Source organism: Ostrea edulis, chromosome 9 (assembly GCF_947568905.1).
Source record: "Ostrea edulis chromosome 9, xbOstEdul1.1, whole genome shotgun sequence".
In the NCBI taxonomy this organism is placed as follows: domain Eukaryota; kingdom Metazoa; phylum Mollusca; class Bivalvia; order Ostreida; family Ostreidae; genus Ostrea; species Ostrea edulis.
The window spans coordinates 38,171,890-38,193,569 of record NC_079172.1 but is presented as its reverse complement, the minus strand read 5'-3'; the positions used below and the strand labels follow the sequence as shown (position 1 = coordinate 38,193,569).

Below are 21,680 nucleotides of genomic sequence, written 5' to 3'. Positions count from 1 at the left end.
AAATCATATTTCGTGACAAAGAAATGTAAACTTGATTTCCAATATATTACTTCCAATGGAGTTCTTTTCTTGAATAACAAATATATTCACAAAAACATGTTCATTTATATTTCTTAATCAATGTTTACAGTTATCTGACTTGACCATGAAAGAGCGCGGGAAATGGCGCTCGGCCCTTTCGATCGAAGATTACATGTTTACACCCAGATTTAGTATTAAAATCTCAAAAAATGCGTCCAAAAGAAATATTTTGGTAAAATTGTACGAAATTAACACATTGGGTTTCAGATAATTACCTTGAGTTAATGCGTTGGCAAGAATATATCAGTTCTCTCAGGCAAGACGTTTTCTCCTTGTTGATAAACAGGATAGCGTGGCGCGTATGGATACAGAGAAATAGTGCAGAGTTTAATATTAAAATTCTAATTACACACAATTTCTGCTTGATAAATACAACAGATCACATACAAGGAAGACTTCTTCAATCTGACATAAAACAGAATTTATATATAACAGTTTAATAAAAATGGAACATAGTATCAATGTGAACTATTTTTTGATAGGCGATAAATCGGCTAATTAACATAATTTTCAGACATAAGAGGAGACAGCTGTTTACCCAGAATTCCTAGAGAAAAATAGACCATGTTTTCCCCGTCTATATGTGAAAATGCGAATGAATACAGAAGCAATGCAAATCGTTTCCTACAGTCCAATTCTGTTTTTCTAAGATTGTGGAATAAAATGTTGGCAAACGACAAATAATTTTGATCTTGTTTACAAACCTAAACACTAATTCGCGATTCCTTTTGATGTATGGACTTTGTTTCATATCGAAGGGATAAAAATTGCGATTTCATAAATTCTTATTTAACTCGCTTATCGTAGAGGGTAAACATATGGATCCTATATCAATCTCAAAGTGAATTGTGACAGCTTTTACGTTGCATTAGCATATGTGACAACAAATTTCTTATATTAAAAATCAAAGTGATTTCGCAAATGGTAGTGATTAAAACAGGGCGCCATTGAAGCTGGGGTCTGACATACGAGGCTGACTTACTTCACCTCGAATTATATTGTTCTAAATTGCTCTTTAAAAATATATCAATGCTACATGGAAAAAATTCGATAAATTATCAGGATAATCACCGTCTTCCAATTGAATTATTATGCTACAGATTTTCTCTTTCCCATGTCCGTTTGAATTAAAGCATATTTTTCGCTGGCAGAGGCTAAGTAAAACGCGTATCTAAAGGGATGAACAGACGGTCCGAACTTAATGATCTTGGTAGAAAATAAATATGTTTGCCTATCTTTATGCACTTCTAGTTGTAAAATACTCAGTGTTAGTCCTTAGTTCGACTGAACCTTTGGAAAAAAAATATGGACCTCCCCCTCCCGCATGTATATGCAACTGCGCTTTTATAACATTGGATTTAATATATGAACAAAAGAATTATTATTACTGATAACAAGTGTTTTTTGCTTCAAGTTAGCATGATACAAGAGCAGCAGTATAATTTCTCGGACAAATTAATTCTAAGCAGACTGGGCAAATATTCATTGGAAATTGATCAACCACATATCTACCAATCATACATTACAATGCAGTCATTGTTGCTGCTTAGTATGCTATCAGCTTTCTAGATCTTGTTTACCGAGTTAATGATCTGCAATGTGTTCTTATGGATTCGCCGAATTCAGGCTTAAAACATTTCAGACACACGTATTTCAGAAGTTTTTAATTCAAACATCCCGTTCAAATACACGCCCATTAACGTTAATAATGTTGTTTAATTATCTCTAAAAATCGAAACAATTTCAGAGTCGACCTCTGTAGATCTTTTCATCATATATCTGGAGATTGTGTCATGGTGCGGGACAGTTTCCTTTGATCTTAGCCATACTTTAAATCAGACAGAAATCCAACTTTATTCATTGTTTGAGATGTCATCCAAATGACTTTGAAATTCTAAAATATCAATGTCACCGATCTCCATGCCGAATGCAGCTATTATCGTTCCTACTTTAACTTTTGATAATCCCATACTTATGCCGTCACATCGTGTACAATTTTGCAATGGTGTTATGAATATTCATCACACAAGACATTTACTGCGGGACTCGACTATCACGCCCCTCTGTACAACCGCCGTGGGTCCTCTATCTTCATCAGACAAACGGAGTAATCTGCAGTCAAAATGAGTGCGGACTTTATACCTTGTCAGAATGAATATAATAGGTATATCAAAATCCTGCATTAGACACAGCAAAACAAAAGTACGTACCATCTGTCCTTCTGCTTTTAGTCAAGCCAGAAGTGATAAAGGAGTTAGATTATATGAGGAATATATTTTGACTCCAGTTTACAAAGACTGTAACAACATTGTCTTTTTTAGTAACTTAAGCTCATTATTACAACCGTACATGTATTTTAAATGAACCTGACATCAAGTCTACATTTGGTAATCATACTTATACACCTTTAAAAAAAATGAAATTCTTCAAAATCAGGAAAAATTAGTTTAAAGAATTTTTCTTCAGTTTTAAACGAATTCAATATCCCAGTCAATGGGACGGATGAATATGAGTTACGGTACCTATTCTGGATTCCTAAACTTCACAAAAACCTTTCAAAGATACAAGTACATTAGTGGATACAGTAAATATTCTACCAAGCCCTATCTTGGCTCCTCAAGAACCACAGTTGTGAAGGAGAAACTTCGAATACATTGTGCCACAACATATGCCGCCAGAAGTGGCGTAAATCAAATATGGATTCTAAACCATTCTAAATAACTTTTAGTAAATTTGAAATCACAAAACTTTTTAAAATCAACATCAATACGTATGACGTTCCAACACTTTACACGACCATCCTCACGATAAATTAAAGACTAGACTTTTTGACACAGACAGTTGCTTCTTTAACAAAATAAGAAAAAGAGTGTATTCATATCTAGTGATCATTCATTCAAAAATCACTTTATCAAACACAACTCTGATTCCACGCACGAGTAATCTGAACCTGATATAAAAATATGCTGGAGTTCCTCATTAACAATGTCTTTGTAGTCTTCGGTGATCAGTTTCACGTCTCTTAACAGTCTGATAGAATTTCCATGAGCATGGATTGTGCTCCTTTGTTAGCTAACCAGTTTCTATATTCTAATGAGGCAGAATTTATTCAAAACATTCTACTTGAGAAGGAGATATCTTTAGCTGTAGCCTTAAATTCGACATTTATATATATATATATATTTATATATATATATATATATCGACGACATTTTATTGATGTTGGCCCAACTCTCTATTTTGTATTACTTATAGAAGTTATGAGATTAATCACTGTTCGTTATCTTCACCTTTCATCTATTAACAATGATAATTTTCATTCATATGCTGATTCGATATATATCCCATTGAACTCAAAATAAAACACACCACAGAGTCTTTTACATCTGCGTCGTACTTAGATATTTTATTGCAAATAGATTATAAAGGCGAAGTAACAACTCAACGTTTTGACAAACGCAATGATTTGAACTTCTTCATCGTCAAATTCACATATATATGAAGCAATATTCCATTATCACTTTACAATTTGTCAATCTACAAGTTGGTAGGAAGTCGGAACATTGTGTTACAAGGTCAAATTTTATTCCCGAGGTGCGAGTGTCTATTTTGTGAAAATGATAAAGATCACAAGAGAAGGCATATACTGTAACTCTGCTTAGCTTCTACATAACCATTGTCTCACAGTTTAACTGGGTTTTAGTTCAACTGCTTTTTGGAAAATTTTACGGACTAACGCGACTGGGTTTTTGAACGACAAAGTCCTTGTATATGCAACACAGATGCTTTAAAAGTAGACGTTCTATTTTCAACCTTAGAACCATGAGCAATATATAAATACTATCAACTCAGAACAGTAGACTCTCTACCTTGATCTTTTAAACAAAGTCTACTTAGAAAAAAATCATGTACTGCATTTTAATATATGATTCCCACTACTATGAAGCCTAATTTATATCAAATAGCAATATTCCATTAACACCTGCATGTGGTGCTTATATCTCTCAGCTGATTCGATACACAAGAGCTTGTTCTGCTTATGTTCAGTTTTTAAATCGAAGCACACTACTGCCAAACAAGTTGATGGTGCAGGGGTTCCAACAGTCTCGTTTAAAGTCAGTATTTCGTAAATTCTATGGTCGTTATAAAGATCTAGTTTGCAAAAAGAACTATCATTGGGTCAAATGCTGTCTGACATGTTTCATACCGATTGTTAGACCGTTCTTGGCACACTGATTTTGAATGGTTATGAAGAGCACATAATTCTCTACAAACGTGAAATATCTTACCTCTGCGTTAGAAAGGTGAAAATAACGAACAGTGATCAATCTCATAACTCAATACAAAATAGAGAGTTGGGCAAACACGGACCCCTGGATATACCAGAGGTGGGATCAGGTGCCTAGGAGGAGTAAGCATCCCCTGTCGACCGGTCACACCTGTCGTGAGCCCTACATCTTGATAAGGTAAATGGAGTTATCCGTAGTCAAAATCAGGCTTTTTCAAAGTGTGCACTGATGGACAAGGATGGGGATTTTATGGTAAGCTTGAAATTTTGATTTAACTAAAGCTTGCTTGCTTTCTGATCTTAAAGATTGCCCCGGTTAATAAATGCGTATCAGTTCAAAGCACCCAACATTGCTGCAAAAACGCCAATTGTGAATTTATTCCACGCCAATTACTCCTTCCAAAATCGTCCACTTATGTGAATATCCTCTCTGAAGTCATGTAAGGGGGTAATATTTTGAAGCTTAGCTAGAAAGTTTCAAATGACCATTCCCTGATGATGAATATGCCAACGAAATTCATTGGAATGCATGATCAATTTCGTTTACAATATATATATATATATATATATATATATATATATATATATATATTGCACAGGATGTCAACGAAAATATTTACCATTACGGTATTTCCCCTTCCAGATCATTTTTTCTCTCGCTACCCTGTTCCATTACAGTGCGAGAGAAATCATGATAACTTTCCAGCAGAGTTAATAATAAAGACACCCTGATTTGTGCTGCATTTTCATTGACTAGATACGGTTATATCGGCTGGTCCTCTGAGATTGATGTTTTAAGAAAAGTATTTGAAACGAGAAAATGTAATTTGTTTAATGTAATATATGTATTATCATCGACATTTTCGTAGCAAAGTTTTTATTGTTATTACAGTTCGGACACTTTCTTCGGAGTTATTGATGTGGGGAAGAATAACCTTTGGACGCAACTTGATGGTACAGTAATAGATAGTTCATTCACGAGCACATTCGATGGATCCACTGGTCAGCCCAACGGCGGAAGTAGTCAAAATTGCATTGTGATTAATGCAGAGCCAAGTAGTACCCATGCGCCAGATAAAACACAGGATAAAGCCTGCTCTTCTAGCTACAAGACAAAATCTATGCTCTGCTACATTGACACTAAAGGTGGTATTGGTATCTCTTTATTTGACGCACAGTCTAATCATACATTCCGATTGTATACAATGTAATTGGATAATTACCTGTAAAAGTGGAATTACATGTATTGCTTTGTACACAGTAAATCCCCACATGCTAAACCGTCCAGTACATTTGCAAAATTACTAAAAATATAAAATTATGAGAAAATGGTTTGAAATTTGAGTAATGTTTAAAATGCTGTAAGACATATTTACACGTCACCGTCCTTTAATCGTGTTTATTTTCAAAAGAATGTTTATATTATCTAGCTATTTATTTATCCATCTAACTATCTATCTATCTGTCTATTTATTTATTTATCTCTCTATCCATGAAAGGTTAAGATAACGAACAGTGATTAATCTCATAATTCCTATAAGCAATACAAAATAGAGAGTTGGGCAAAGATATTTTTTTTTAAAAAACGTCGTCGATATATATAAATGTAGAATTTAAGGCTACAGCTAAAGATATCTTCTTCTCAAATAGAAGGGCAACCTGAATCAATCAGAGGTGGAATCAGGTACTTAGGAGGAGTAAGCATTCCGTGTCTGTCTATCTAGCTATCTATAATAATCTCGTGGAGATCCAGGTTAGAATATATCCTTAGTACTCTTTGCTTATCGTAAGAGGCGACTGAATGGGGCGATCTTTGGATGAGATCGTTAAAATCGAGGTACGGCACTAAAGATCCCTCCCTATTGATAGGCCTAAATCTTACAGTCCTTCACCGGCAATGGTGACGTCTCTATATGAGTGAAAAATTCTCGAGAGGGACGTTAAACAATGTAAAATCTATCTATTTATCTATCTATCTGCGTAGCATTATCATATCATAATAGCCATTCAATACATTTTGTATTTGTAAAAGTGTTTTTTATATCCTGTAGGTGTTGCAGCTTTTGCAATCTTACGTTTACTATGTTAAAGGCGCTATCGTTTGTGTGAGCAGAGTTTCGTATACATGTTTGGATCCAGAATATTTCCTCGAGAGAAAATTAATATTCTTGCTACATGCACACATCGCCAGTACTTGTACAAACGAACTGTAAAATAAGAGGGTCCACACTAGAAAACTGTGGGAGGAATTAGACGGACAAATTATGTACGGTCCTTGATATGACATTATATTTGAAACAAAGGGTCAAAACTCCTGCAAGAGAAGTTGAAATGGGTCAAAATTGCAACATGATATAGAGTGACCCACAAAGAAAGTACACAGTAAGTTTAGCTTGATATGTCACAGAGAAATAGAAATAGAAACATAAATCCCTGGACGGACGGACAGACGGAAGGATGGATATACAGGCATCGCTGCGCCATAATATGTCCCTTTTTATAGCAGGTGTTTGTTCTTCTTGATGTACTAAACGATCTCCTCAATTAGATTCCCCCGTTTCTCTTTTATATACATTGATCTACTGTTGTAGTCCGGCTATGATCATACGGCAACATGCATTTATAGGCTTCCTCGTTTCCAATGTACAGGTAATCATATCTCAGGTTAACGAGATGTGACTTTTCCTGATAGAAAATGACGGTTGTTAAGAATAAAGGAGTTTATTTTGACGTCGACAAGTTCTTGGCCATATGATATATAGGGTTCGAATTTTCTCTGTTCTAATCTTTATTTGCTATGCGGGCGGCTTTTAGACGGCTTGCTATAATTCACTATCTTTGTTTTAGAGTTCTGCTTCGGGTGGACCTCCACTGCAGATAACATAGTTAGAGAACACTGCTACTGGCTCATCACGAAACCTAAGTCTAGCAGTCAATGGAACGTCGTGGACGCCCTCTATCGGTGTACCTCAGAAGGAGGTACCCTAGCACCTGCCATAGACACCGTCCAGATGTCCTTCATTAAGGAGTCTTTGACATCAATATTTGAGTATGTTATTAAAAACAAGGTTTTTGTTTAAACCAGTTATAGGAATGGACCGGAGGAGTCCGAGAAATGACGGTGATAACAAGGTCTAGGATAAATATCCATAGTCCTAAATCCACATCCGGCATTTCGTTACTTCATGGGATTTTGTGTCGCATCTGAATGGCTCGCGTCGATGTTAAAAAAAAAAAGAATACATATTTTGATAAGCATTTTTTAATTTTGATTAATTATCATCCTCATATAATCAAATCTTTAACGTTATGTATGAAAACTAGTTGGTTTTTTTCATGAAATAATATAGGTTTCTTTCAATGCTTTTTATTTGTTTTTGAAAACAAGCACCTTTCACAATTTAAGGAAAATACTTTTATAATTTTGTTCGTTGCCAAGAAAAGAGCAGAGGTCGTTTGAAGTTCGACGCGACCTACCGGTGATGGTCACACACACACACACACACACACACACACACACACACACACACACAAAACGATGTTAAATAAAAACTAATGAAAATGATGTTATTCAGAATGATCATCCGGGTGCTTGATCGGAACAATAATTGGTTAAACGTTTACATGATTATATTGAATTTTGATATCCCTAATAAGTAATAGCTATCTTTCCTTGTCTGAACAACCTTTAATGTTCTGTCATGGGTGCACATAGGTTCAAGTTTCCATGTTTGTAGAGCTAGAAATGCTCATTATGATCCGGGAAACTACAGACCTACCATAATGGACATAATGCTGCAGAAATCAATTCACTTTGGGCTTTCTTCGAGTTGTTACATGTTGCCGTTAACTCCTGTTCAGTGGTTAGAGAATTTGTCTCATGGCTGGAGCGCGTGAGTTCGAGTTCCGCTCGTGTCAGGGTCGCGACGGCGTATAATTAGGTAGTGGTTGCTCCGTCACCAAACTTTCGACATTTAAAAATGAGAACCATGGATCTTTCTGGTATTAATTTTAAAAGGTTGGCCCTGTGTCGCGGCAGGCGTTGGTACGGTAACGACCCCTCACTACTACGGCCCTGTACGCTAAGCATAGGTCTAAATTGATGGTACTTCACCCACGGCTGGTGACGTCTCTATATGAGTAAAGAATTATCGGAGGGACGTCAAACAAACAAAAAACTCCTTTGGTTATACCGACCGACAATGCAATTGTTCTCGGCCATGAAGAAAAGATCATCATAAAACACAATACACGGAAATAATACTAACAACCGAATACTTTCTTACAACAATCTCATTAGCTAACAATTTAAGGGAAATAACGTATTACTTGTGAAAGGAAGTGAACATCACACAAGCGCTTGATGTTCTTCTCGATTACTTCTTGATAGTTGTTACGTCACATGCAGCTATAAGTTCACAAATCCGACAATTTTTCAGATTTGTCCGCCTCTTCTCCATCGATTTCGATAAATATCTGCATATGTTTACGTTGTATACTTCGTTCGGATTAGAAATTAATCAATTATAATGAATAGCATTGCAGACATCCTTAAACAAGAAATTTGCTGTTCAAATTAGCAACATAACTTATATATGTACCCAGGTCCAGCACCGTCACAAAGACTGGGGTTTGGATGGGTTCCAACACAATCAGAGGAAAGGAATGGAACTTGGACAACCAACCCAACTTCCTCTCTTCCACATCTACCGGAAGCATAACTCCCGAGAAGTGCATGCGTCTGGAGAAAGATTCTCTAAATACGGGTTACATCAACTGTCGGAGTGATTCTACGTCAGTACGTGGGGCCGTCTGTGCCAGATATGGTACAGGTAAATGGAATTATTGAAATAGATTTATTTTAGAATTTGTATGAAGACAAAATCTTGCGATAATATGGTCTGGTGTTGTACCATTTAATATTGTATGTAGATAGAATGTTCACACCATATTACTTACTATACGGTCATCAAAGTAAATCATTGCTGGAATCACCTGGTGGAACGTATTGTGTAGTATTTACTAGTACTTATAATCTAAGGACATTTTATTTTCAGAATATACATATATTAATACAAAATTCCATGTATACATGTATAAATCTGTTTATAGGAAATATTGTGATAGAGCATGTGCCATCATCCAGCGCCCCGACAGTCACAAATACAACAACATCAACTACTACACTAAAAGCTACAACAACGACCACAACAACAACGACACCAGAACCCGAAACAACGGTCACTCCAGCATCTACAAACGCGCCATGTGTCGCGAGATCTGACGTCTACAACTTGACTTCTGTGGAAACAATAAAGATGGCGCTAACAGTGGACCCAAAGGAAACTACCGGTAGTTAACGATTGTTTTAACTTATGATTGTTGAGTTTTCCCGAATGGTAATGTGATCGGGGTGAAGGCGTAAGTGATCTTTAATAATCAGAGTTTGTCCATTGTACGTCGTCGTTCTTGCAGCTGTAAATCTTTCACCTTTTTTTTTTACTTTTTCAAAACCACTGGGCCAATTTGAAACAAACTGCCACTGTATGTGGTTGCGTGCAATTTATCCAGGCGAGTTAATCGTTGTGAAATATAGATTCACATTTGCTTTCCATGGCCCATTGTGACAGAGTGTAACTGTGAGAATAAGGGTTCAAAATTTACATTGACATACCAGTATTTAAGAAAATTATTGATATAATTTCCCCTGAAGCTAAGAATAGCTATAGTACAATTTATCAAATAAACATGCAAGATTATTCATGTGTATACCGAAATATTGTTTAGATTTAAAAGAGGGGTCCTCGATAGGTTGTTTCACATGATAATGTTTCTTTAAAAAAGATATTTCAAGAACAAGGGTAACACAATTTATTATTCAATATGCAGACATTTTGATGTTTATATTATGTTTAGTGTAAACCATCTTCCCCCAAACCCTAGCAGTTTCATGATTTACATCTGTACATGTATATAGGAAGGTTTTTTTTAAAATCGTTTTGACTGGTCTTTTTGATTGCTTTTCAATTGATTAATTGACCTATTGTAATTGGGCAGCTTCTGTTGTCGTTCGTGCATCAATAATAAATTATTTGTAACTTCTTGATAGCTACCATTTTTATTCTTTTTAAATTTGACATGAGGCATCTTTTGGGACGAATAAATAAATTATTTGTAACTTTTTGATAGCTACCATTTTTATTCTTTTTAAATTTGACATGAGGCATCTTTTGGGACGAAGGGGGCATATTTTGTAAATTTCAGGACTCCTGCACCCCCGGGGCCATAGGGACGGGACAAAAACTGCCAAATAATTGACAAATTTTCACAAATATTCTCGACAACCGCACATATGTAAGGAAAACTAAATGCATAGTGATGTAAAGCAGGGAAGCTGCTACCATAATATCAAATGTCATGATCCCAGGGTACAGGTTCTGACTTCAGGGTGGGGCCAAACTTGGTATATGTAGTGTATATGTGTAAAGCATTTAGATAAATCTTCTTTAATGCTATTGATACTAAACTGAATAGATATTTAGATTGAGCAGATAGTCCTTTGCTAGAATTATAAATTTCATGATCCCAGGGGTTAGGGATTTGGTTTCAGTGATTATTGTTTTTATCATTTGAAATGCTTCTTTAACTTTGCTGATACGGTATAAAAACTAAATGCATATTTAGGAAAAGCAGAAAAGGGTGTACCAAAATTTTGAATTTTGCAACTCCTGGGTTTTGACTCTAGGACGGGTCCAGATTTTTCATATTGTGTAATATTACATATCTTATATTATGTAAAGTCTTTCATCAGTATAGGCACTTTCTGGGCATTATAGTTGGGTTTTTTTTGTTTTGTTTTTTTAAAAGAACATGTCGTGTTTTATACCGTTGCTGAATTTTAGAATTTAGTTTAATTATGCAGAACAGGAATTTTGTCTTGATTCCATAGCCCTTTGGACTAATTAGCTCAGGTGACCGATATGGCCTCCGTACCTCTTGTTTGTGTTTTACACCTGATTTCATAAACCTGAATGATACAGTTTACCATGGTTATCAAATTTGAAGACGTCGTCGTGTGGTGTAGATTCGTTTTTCTTAATTCCATGACCCATGGGTCAGAGGGGGTTCCCATTGGGGTTCAAGGACTCTTACGCAGCTTTATGTACATGCAGATAATGGATATCTATGAATTGGAAACGTTTTTATAAATGTTTGTGTAATATTTCCCAGTTATCGTAATCCGTTAGAAAATCCTAAAGCTAAGGACTTTCGAAGAATATAGCAAAAAAAAAAACAAAAAAAAAAAAAACAAAAAAACAAAAACAAAAAAAAAAACAAACAAACGGGATGCTTGAAGTTTAGTTTGTTACGAGTCTTTCACTCACATATGTACTCTATACTTTTGCAACAACAACAAAAATGTAATAAAAATAAAAACCAGCCGAACTGAGTTTAAAAAGTGCTAGGAGTTGTTTATACTCGTATTCATACTGATATGCATTAATTTTCTGTGGTCTGATTTACAGCTTACAAGTCCACTCTGACCTGTGCAGAAGATGACCGAGTGGTCTCCCGTTACATCGGCTACACGGGAGTATTCACTATATCAACTGTAATGGCGTCCTTTATATTCATGGACTGCATTAGAATTTGTACTGGATGCTGATGGGACACTTACAAACGGGAAATAATGTTTCACATTCAATTATGGAAGCACTATTTACAGTACATGATATAACAATAGAAATTGTAGAAAACTGCAAATATGCAGGTCTCTACCATACAGTAAAAATTGTACATTCACTACATTTTAAGATGCAAAAGTTATGTCTAGTTTGCTACAGATTGTATTTCAGATGTGTTTGCTATGAATTAATTACTTGAAAATTACACTAAAAATTTCGTAAACACATTTGAAGAGCACTTGATAAAACAAATGGAAGCATGATTTTTCTACTTATTTCGGTTGTAATAACTACAAATATTTAAAAATTCCTAAATTGAAAAGAAAAATATTTGGAAATAAAATCAAAGACAGAAGAAAAAAATAGTAAAAGACACTTTAGATTTCACCCTAAGTGTAGGCCATCACAGGGTGTTCGTGGCGCGAATTCTTTTCTATGATGTTCAAAACGTTGGAATATATTAATCCTCTCGCTATAACCCTATACAAATTTGGACCTCCCCAATTTAGCTGTATCTTGTGACCCTTGTTTTACCATACCTTCTTTCAAAGAAAAATTTATATATCTATCAAACGTTTTGGTAAATATTAAGCACTGAAATATCGCCAGTAAGTATACAGTCTATTCCCCTGGGATATGAGAAGATAGGGTAGAAAACTAAGTTTTTAAAAATGGTCATCCCTAGCCTGATTACTACATAATTATTACCCAAGATATATACAGGTAAGTGAGGCAGAAAGAAAATGTATAATTTTTGCAGAATTTTTTAAATGAATTTCATCACCAGCATAAGATTGTCCAGTCTTGCCTTATGGATACATTTTCATTTATTACAAAAAAAGACATAAGAAAAGTAGAAATCTGGAAAACTTGGTGATCGATATAAACAAAGGCTTTAAAAACGGGCATTCGGTGAATATCAATAGAGATTTAACAAAAAACAAAAAAAAAAACAAAAAACTAAAAAAGAAAAAAAAAAAAAAAAAAAAAAACCCCAGACAAACCCGACTTCAAAGGACTGCATACGTGTAGCTTTTAATGGTAATTAAGCTGTCAGTTAAATCAAAATGCCAAAACTTTAAGTTAAGGTATTAAAGGACATTTTGGGGCATTAAAAATTGCATAATTCAAACGTTGATGTTTTACGAAATCATCGGGGGCCGTATATCACGGATAAAGTAGAAAGGGTTTTCCCCCATTGTTTTGAATATAATTGAGAAATCATGAGGTATAAATTACATACTGTACAGCAAATTGTGTTAATTTTATTTATAAAACATAAATTTATCCGCGAATTCCATCATTTTTGAAAAAAAGGTTTGTTTGTAGCAAATATCGTTAAATCTAGAACCATCTACACCAATATTTATTTGTGTATGGTGAATTAGACTGGGAACCTATTGCTATAAATATGAAAGGAACGTGTGATAAGTTTTCGGTGTCCATTGCACGTTTCACACGACGATAAATTTCCATCAAATTTATTTTGAGTTTTAAAAATCAAAACAATCCTTGTTGCAATTTTATTCAATCCACTTTAAAAGACTGTTACCTTGCATGAATTTAGCAAATAGGTCGACATAGCACGGGTAAAGAAAATTGTTTTAATATTCTATATGATCAAATTCAAATAGTCAGGGTACAGTGAACTATCTAGTTATTTAGATAAAGGTCTTATGGAAACTCCACCGTCATATGATACTAATAGAATCCTTCATTAGTACGAGTGTGGGATAGGGAAATTCCACCGAGGGGACAAGATTCGCAGTCTAGGACGAGGCTTTGCCGAGTCCTAGACAGCGAATCTTGTTCCAGAGGTGGAATTTCCCTATCCCACACGAGTAAATAATGAAGGATTATTTTTCTCACATTTTACCTACAGTTTAGTGCATAAATTTAGGAGCTTTGAGAAAATTCTAAATTATCAAAATCCTCATTTGAACTTCGATGCAAAAACTAATTAGATAGGCAGAAAGAGCATACCCGAAAATGGTTTACACTGTAAGTGTAAACTAAAAAACCCAAGGTTGTCCAACAGAAAGCTATATACATTAAAATTTAAAGATAACAATGCAAAATATTTTTGCTTCACCGTGTAACATAAATCTTCACCGTGTAATGTAAATCATAGAAAATATATGACGTCACAATCAAATGACGTCGCAGCAGTGTGAGACAGAAAAATCTCACATGGCTGTCTCACATGGGTAAAGTCTTTACCCCACCTCTGACAAGTTAGCGCGGGGATCCTGAATAGTGATTGGCTCATTACGGTCACGTGAAGACGTGGGATATTCTATCCCAGGTCACCGTCAAAATTTATACCAGGCGTCCTTGCGAGTTATCTTTCTTGTTGCATTTGTCAACAACAATGGCGGCCAAACGGTTTGCAAGTTTGGCAGCAGACGAGATCGAAAAAAAGAAATTACTGATTAACTCCAAAGAAACTATTCGAAGCAATCAGAAGGCAGCTCGTTTGTTAAAGGCCTACTTAGGAGAACTCAATCAAAATCAAAATTTCGAAGAATTCGATGCTGTTCGCTTGAACGAAGTGCTTTGCCATTTCTACATGAATGCACGAAAACAGGATGGTGAATTTTACAAGGCCACAACGTTTGAAAACATGAGGCATGCGATCAACAGGTACTTGCGGGACCCCCCATATAATAGGAAATTTGATATTATAAAAGATGACGAATTTCGCGATGCAAATGTGTCATTCAAGGCTGCCCTGGCTGAGCTAAAACGGATAGGGAAAGGGAGTGTACAACATCATCCTGTTATTAACGAGAGTGACCGTCAAAAACTGTACGAGTCGAATCAAATGAATCCCCAAACACCGTACGGACTTTTGAATAAAGTTCAATTTGATGTAAGGCTATACTTTTGCCGGAGATCTGTAGAGAACATGCATATTATGTCAAAATCAACGTTTGAGGTCATGCAGGAACCAAAATCAGGACTGAAATATGTGGCGAAATGTACAGACGAATTAACTAAAAACCATAGAGGTAACGACAGGGAAACCACCTCCGGTGTGATGCCAGAATCCCCGGGATCTCCATTCTGTCCGGTAAGATCTCTTGAAAAGTATATTGGCAAACTTCATCCCAGTTGCTCAAGTTTATGGCAGAGACCAAGGGATTCGTTTGACGATGATGATGAAACTTGGTACTGTAACGTGCGATTGGGTGAGAAAAAACTAGCATCATTCATGTCAAAACTAAGCCAGGACACAAATCTATACCAACCATTCAATAAGGGCCACTGGTGCTACAATTTTAACCAAATGTTTGTTTAGTCCATCACAAATAATGGCCGTGACTGGACATAAATCAGTGCAGTCTCTAACAGTCTACCAACGAACCGATACCGAGGAAAAAATCGCCATGGGACAGGCAATGGGGCAGAGTCTTGCACTGCAGAGTTTTAAAACTGTCTCTGCTTTACCGAGCACTGCAACACTTGCTCTACCTCCACCCGAATCTGTTGGAGACACTAGCCTGGTGACATTACCTCAGGAACATGGTGATCATGAAGCGGTTGCCGAATTGCAGGGAATCAACATTTCGGATCTCTTTGGTGACTTTAACTGTGATCATACTCTACAATCTCAAACAGAAACCAGGTTTTCGAGTGTCCAGACCAGGCAAATTATGCCAGCTTTCCACAGATGCACAATAGGGACAATCAACTTCAGCATAAACATATCAAAATAATAACTGAAAATTGTAGTGATTTGTGCCATGTTTTGCCAGTTCTGTGTTCATCACGTTCATATCAATTTGAATAGACTGTGATATCTGTTTAATGATGTTATATTTATATCTGTTAGTGTTCTTATTAAATTGTTATATTTGAATTTTGTATTCTTCCTTCAAAAAGGATGCGACATGAAGCACATAAATGAATTGACTAGGTTATAGGATTGTATTTCCTCTCAATAGCCTGGAATTAAACCCAGCTCTCTATGCAACATGTGCAATGCAGGGAAAAAATTATGGTATGATTTTGTCTGACCACAAAAGCTCGTTTAAATACAGTCGTCTTTGAATAAGGAATATTTATGGTATGGTGTTGTCTGTAGTTCTGGTATGCAATAGCCTCATGCATATTATCAAAATAGGTCATCGGTGGGGTAAATTCGTTACCTAGTCATTTAGTGACCTGGTACGGGATGACACCAGGTCACTAAGTTTTATACCGGGCGAGGCTACGCCTCGCCCGGTATAAAACTTAGTGACCTGGTGTCATCCCGTACCAGGTCACTAAATGACTAGGTAACTAATAATCTCACACTGGTGATAATGTGAGAAAAATAATCCTTCATTATTTACTCGTGTGGGATAAAGCCTCGTCCTAGACTGCGAATCTTGTCCCCTCGGTGGAATTTCCCTATCCCACACTCGTACTAATGAAGGATTCTATTAATCATAGGTTTTTGTAACATCGCTCATTAATCAAACATCGTGCATGATAAGAACAAATCTTGTAGAATATCTGTTCAATAAAAAATCTTTAAACTATTTCACAATGACTTTCTTTTTATTATTTTCTTTCAATTATCAAATATTTCAAGTTTAAAAAAAAAGTTGTCAAGGGCAATAACTCCTATGCTAATATTTTCTCTGTTGTACATGAAAGGCGAAGAAAACGAACAGTGATGAATCTCATAACTCCCATCACTCAATCTCATAACTTCTCAAATTCTACACCATGTTGACGATGCTGCGTCATGCGTATTTAGTTTCGTTTTCGACCGAAATGATTATAAAAGCTGTTGTCTGACTGGCTCCACGCTACAGTCTGTAAACTAATCATATCATGCAGTGCTCGAGCTGGGCTTCGCCATTTTCCAAATTGCAAAATCTTCCATACAAAAACGGAAATTTAATAGGGAATGGTTGAGATACGACTCTAAATTGGGCTTGATGTTTTGTGACATCTGCATTTCCGGCAATGTACACAATGTTTTCACTGAGGGGTGTAGCATCATGAAGTTAATATTTATATGATTTATTATCTGAATTTTGATTTCCATAATAGAATTTATCCAACAAATCAACTTCTTATTATTTCAGAAAGAAGTGTTTAGGTATGGTAGCTGGATATGATTAAGTAATGTAACTGATTCAAAATACTAAAATAAGTGTAATGAATAAAATATTAAAATCAATCGACGGTCACAAATTCTACAACATGTTGACGATGCTGCGTCATGCGTGTTTAGTTTCGTTTTCGACCGAAATGATTATAAAAGCTGTTGTCTGACTGGCTCCACGCTACAGTCTGTAAACTAATCCATATGTTACGTCTCGAGTCCATGTTTTGAATGGTGGCTGGTGTCAAGGGTTAGTGCGAGGTAGCGAATTAATAACTATTGACTTGTGAAGATGAGAATGGCCCAACAATTGGTTTGAAACACGTCGAAAAGCATTCCACCTTATGAAGTTTTTATTTGCAGATAAGATCATTATACATGCAATCTTTGTAATGCCGAATCTACAAGAGACTATTGAAAGTCCTGTAGCAGCTGACGATGGAGAAGCTGAAGTAATACTGTATGAGTTGTTCATTTGCCGTTAACGTTCAATGTTCTATAAAATTTACAAATATGAGTCATATGTGGAAGAATCTGTCGTGTCTTCAATGTCGAGTTCACTAGGAAATATTGTAACAGATAAAACGCCGTTTATGTATCTAATTGTCGAGTTAAAGGACACAACAAGAGATGTTTTCTTCTCACATAGAATGTTTTGAATAAATTGTTTCATACATCAGAATTACAATAGTACCGGAAACAGTACACACACTTCCGGCGCAGGCTTATGAAGGGTATTCTCTTTTTTAAGGCATGAGTTATAAAATTTTACTTAGGTAGTATCAGCCATTATCAAGTTGTGACATACTTTTTTGAATCGTATAAAATAAAAGAGTGAAGCTTGAAAAATGTGACAGAGTGTGGAAAGACAAACCGAGAATTATGTGTACGAGATATGTCTCCAAAATTGACTTAGTATAACAAACAACTTTAATACTCATGCAAACACTCTGTAAATAAGAATATTCTCACTTGCACTCTGCGGTAGGGGTGGGATCGCCGCATTTTCTCAAAACTGATTACGATCAATTCAGTAAAATAAGGAGGTCCTCACTTGAAAACTGTGGGAAGAATTAAACATACAAATTCTGTACTTCTATGTAATGTTTTCTCAAAGCCGGCCAAGTCCAACAAAATGTTGTTTTTCTTCAAAACTTTAAAGTAAATCAAAATTCCGTTCACATACATATCTTCAATACCCACACACTTAGTCTGTAAAATAAGGTCCTCGCTTGAAAACTGTGCGAGGGGTTAGACGGACAAATTGTGTACCCTCCATAAACATAACATTAAATTTCAAATAGAAAGGCAAAATTCTGCAAGAGAAGTCTAAAATGATCAAAACTGCAACATGATGTAGAGTGGCCATAACGAAGCTACACAGAAAGTTTCCGCTTAACCTGTAAAGGAGATATGAGAATAGAATCAGAGAACCCTAAATGGACAGACGCCTGAGATGTATATGCATGTCATGTCTAAAGACGAGCGTATAAAAACAGATTAGTTAATAAAGGAGCACAATTTGTGCGCATGGAAATTCCAGATCAAAAACTACCTATATACTGTCAATAAGAGACTCCAGCATCTTTTTAATATTAGCTTCAGGGTTCTTATGTGTCGAATTAAAGAGGTGGTTATCAACGTCATTTTTAATTACTGCTCATAAGGTGCACGTTAAAAATATTTCTGACTTCCATTTTTATTGAAAAAGCAGCTGTCTATGAAGTCCAAAAGCATAGTTTTAATTGATCGCAAGAAAGTGTCGTGTAATGTGTTCTAAGAAAGGTGAAGATAACGAACAGTGATCAATCTCGTAAATCCTATGAGGAATACAAAATAAAGAGTGGGGCAAACACGGACCCCTGGACATACCTTTGTCAATTTCCAATTTTTAATTTATGAATTGTTCCTGAATGTTAATATGAATTAAAACTGATTATATTTAAGATTTATCAATTGTCAACAAGAATCTTGAATGAGGAAATGCATTTATGGGCAACATTTTTCTATTCACGGGGAAAACAACAAAACATTTTTTAAACAAAGTATGGTCATCACTAATTAGATCATTACTGTTTGTTATCTTCACTTATTCACAGCAACATATCAAAGTAAAACATGAGAAACTCTATTTATAAACTGTATCTAGTGTGGACTCATTCCGCAATGGCAAATTTTTGTGAATTGTCAAAATTTCACGGTTACTTTGGGAAGTAATTTTGTTTCTGTACATTAAAACATCATATACAACTTGTATTTCATTGTGGTTTGCATTTCGTGGGATTGGGGTATCCATGGAATCCATAAAAATTGATACCCTAAAATCTAATGATTCCATAGAGCTCACCAGAAAACAACAAAGCACTAAAATGACCAACGACACGAACGAGATTGTCAAATTTTCGGGACGACCCGTCCCTTCAGGACAAACGAAAACAATTACATAATGTGGTCAATATCAACAGAGCATAATAACAAAAACTACATATAAATACATCTAGCACTACAACTACACTAATCTACAAACGTATTTACAACGCAGACTACATGTTTTTGGTCTTTAGGCTTGCCAATCAATGTTAAAAGTGGAGCGAATTAGGACATGCCTTATTCGTCCAAAGAGCTGATCCAAAATGTCCGAAAAGAAAAACAATAATAAAACTTAATTAATCTCAAGTGGAACGAGTTAACCCAATTACGTTGACAAATAGTAAAGCTAACTCGTACCCAGAGAGATTCTATTTTAACCATGCATAATTTATAAAAGATAATAATAAGTAACAAATACAAAAAAATAAATAATAAATAAATAAATGAAAATAAGCTATGTAAACGAAGTAAGAGATGAACAAAGTTTGAGAGAAAGATAATGTAAACAACAAGTTTGAATAAGTTAACAAAATGGACCAACTCCAAACAAAAACAAAGAATAGGCAGCCCAGGAAATTGAATCAACATCAGACATTCCCGTACTGATTATGTCTAGGGTAGATGTGTAAGAAACACATAGAATCACGGAAACTGATAAATGGGTTTTACATGTAAGCAATCAGTTATGAAGTTCAAAAAAATTTAAAAAGATGGACTGATTGTAAACAGAATTGAAAAGAAAAATAAATTGTGTTCAAAAATGGTCATAGTACCACTGTTAGGGACATGATCAGACGAGTAGGTCTAGATGAAGCTTAAAATCTAGTAAGGGTTTAGCCCGTATTCATCCTGGTGAAGTCAGTAGGTTTGTTGATACCATGCGGTTCAAATGACTTCAACCTGTGCATCCAGAATTTTTCCTTCTGCTTTCTTTCGGTATCTGACCAACTAGGGTCATGATCAATAACCACTACTGTCATGTCCTCCCATCGGTGGTTATTGCCATTGAAATGTGTTGCTACTGGCAAATCTTTTTTGGTTCTGATGGAGGACCGGTGGTTGTTGGGTCTGCGAAGGTCTGTTGTTTCTCCCATGTACTGCTTCCCTATTTATATATATATATATATATATATATATATATTATATATATATATATTATATATATATATATATATATATATATATATATATATATACACACACACACACACAGCTTACTCCACTTATATTGATATATATATATATATATATATATATATATATACACACACACACACACACAGCTTACTCCACTTATATTGAAGTCGCTTATTTGAAATATCGCTTATTTTGAAGTAAAGCAAAATCCCCAGTCTCAGTCTCTTATTTTCTTTGCATTAAAATATCGGTTAAATTGAAATCGCTTATATTGAATTATCGCTTAATTTGAAATCAATAATCGGTCCGCTGAGTAGATAATCTATTGTTTTTATAACGGCTATATTGCGATTAAATGCGATGGTAGTTGTCCGGGTTGGTGGCCTCATAATTACACAGGTAGGTGTCAGTTAATTGGTTTCCCATGGATTACTATTCATTGCGTGCTTTTATAGGAATAAAATAACAGTGGGGTATAATCACTCTTTGAAAGCTTGATGACAGGATCGTTTGTAAAATTTGACCTCCCCACAAAAAAGGAAAACTTTATCATTGGACACCAAATACAAATTAATAACTGCAATAGATATAAGAATTTGAAGTCAAAATCTGAAATGGCAATTTTGCTTAACCCCATTAATTTCAAACACTTTACCGCTATCACAGTGCATTAAAAATACTTTTTGCAAGACTGGGTTCACATTAAAATCTCCAAATAAAGTATACAACATCTGACGCGGACAACGTTAATGTCTTTACAGAAAACATGATGCCACTTGCTTATGTTAGTGAATTTTTTTTTTTTTTTTAAATGGTTCTGAAATTCTGATGTTTGACATACATGTACATGTGTGTCAAACGTTTTCACGGCGATCGTTTCCAGGGAAGAACTTACTTCCGATATTATATACATGTACATACAGCAATGGAAATATCGGCGACGAGAGCAAAAACGAAATTCCGGATGAAAATGTGACGTACAATCAACCTCGAAATTGTATGTGTAAATTTAATAATA

The 21,680-nt window shown here is 35.3% G+C and overlaps 2 protein-coding genes across 2 annotated transcripts; both read left to right on the top strand.

Moving 5' to 3' along the window:
- The first annotated feature begins 2,204 nt into the window (after window positions 1-2,204).
- LOC125660356 (uncharacterized) lies at window positions 2,205-12,317 on the top strand. Its single transcript, XM_056150729.1, has 6 exons — window positions 2,205-2,245; window positions 5,262-5,515; window positions 7,217-7,418; window positions 8,975-9,201; window positions 9,482-9,721; window positions 11,896-12,317. Exons 1-6 carry the CDS (start codon window positions 2,205-2,207, stop codon window positions 12,033-12,035), a joined length of 1,104 nt encoding a protein of 367 aa, XP_056006704.1. The 3' UTR covers window positions 12,036-12,317.
- Window positions 12,318-14,425: 2,108 nt separating this feature from the next.
- On the top strand, window positions 14,426-15,773 carry LOC130050522 (uncharacterized). The gene is made up of 2 exons (XM_056150728.1): window positions 14,426-15,245; window positions 15,394-15,773. The coding sequence occupies exons 1-2, from the start codon at window positions 14,426-14,428 to the stop codon at window positions 15,771-15,773; spliced, it is 1,200 nt and encodes a 399-aa protein (XP_056006703.1).
- Window positions 15,774-21,680: the final 5,907 nt, after the last annotated feature.

Bases quoted from the DNA above. Each gene is read 5' to 3' on its own strand.
- LOC125660356 (XM_056150729.1), top strand. From the start codon at position 2,205: ATGAGTGCGGACTTTATACCTTGTCAGAATGAATATAATAG. The intron at 2,246-5,261 runs GTATATCAAAAT...TTGTTATTACAG, and splicing joins TGTCAGAATGAATATAATAG to TTCGGACACTTTCTTCGGAG. The intron at 9,202-9,481 runs GTAAATGGAATT...ATCTGTTTATAG, and splicing joins CTGTGCCAGATATGGTACAG to GAAATATTGTGATAGAGCAT.
- LOC130050522 (XM_056150728.1), top strand. From the start codon at position 14,426: ATGGCGGCCAAACGGTTTGCAAGTTTGGCAGCAGACGAGATCGAAAAA. The intron at 15,246-15,393 runs GTGAGAAAAAAC...GACATAAATCAG, and splicing joins GTACTGTAACGTGCGATTGG to TGCAGTCTCTAACAGTCTAC.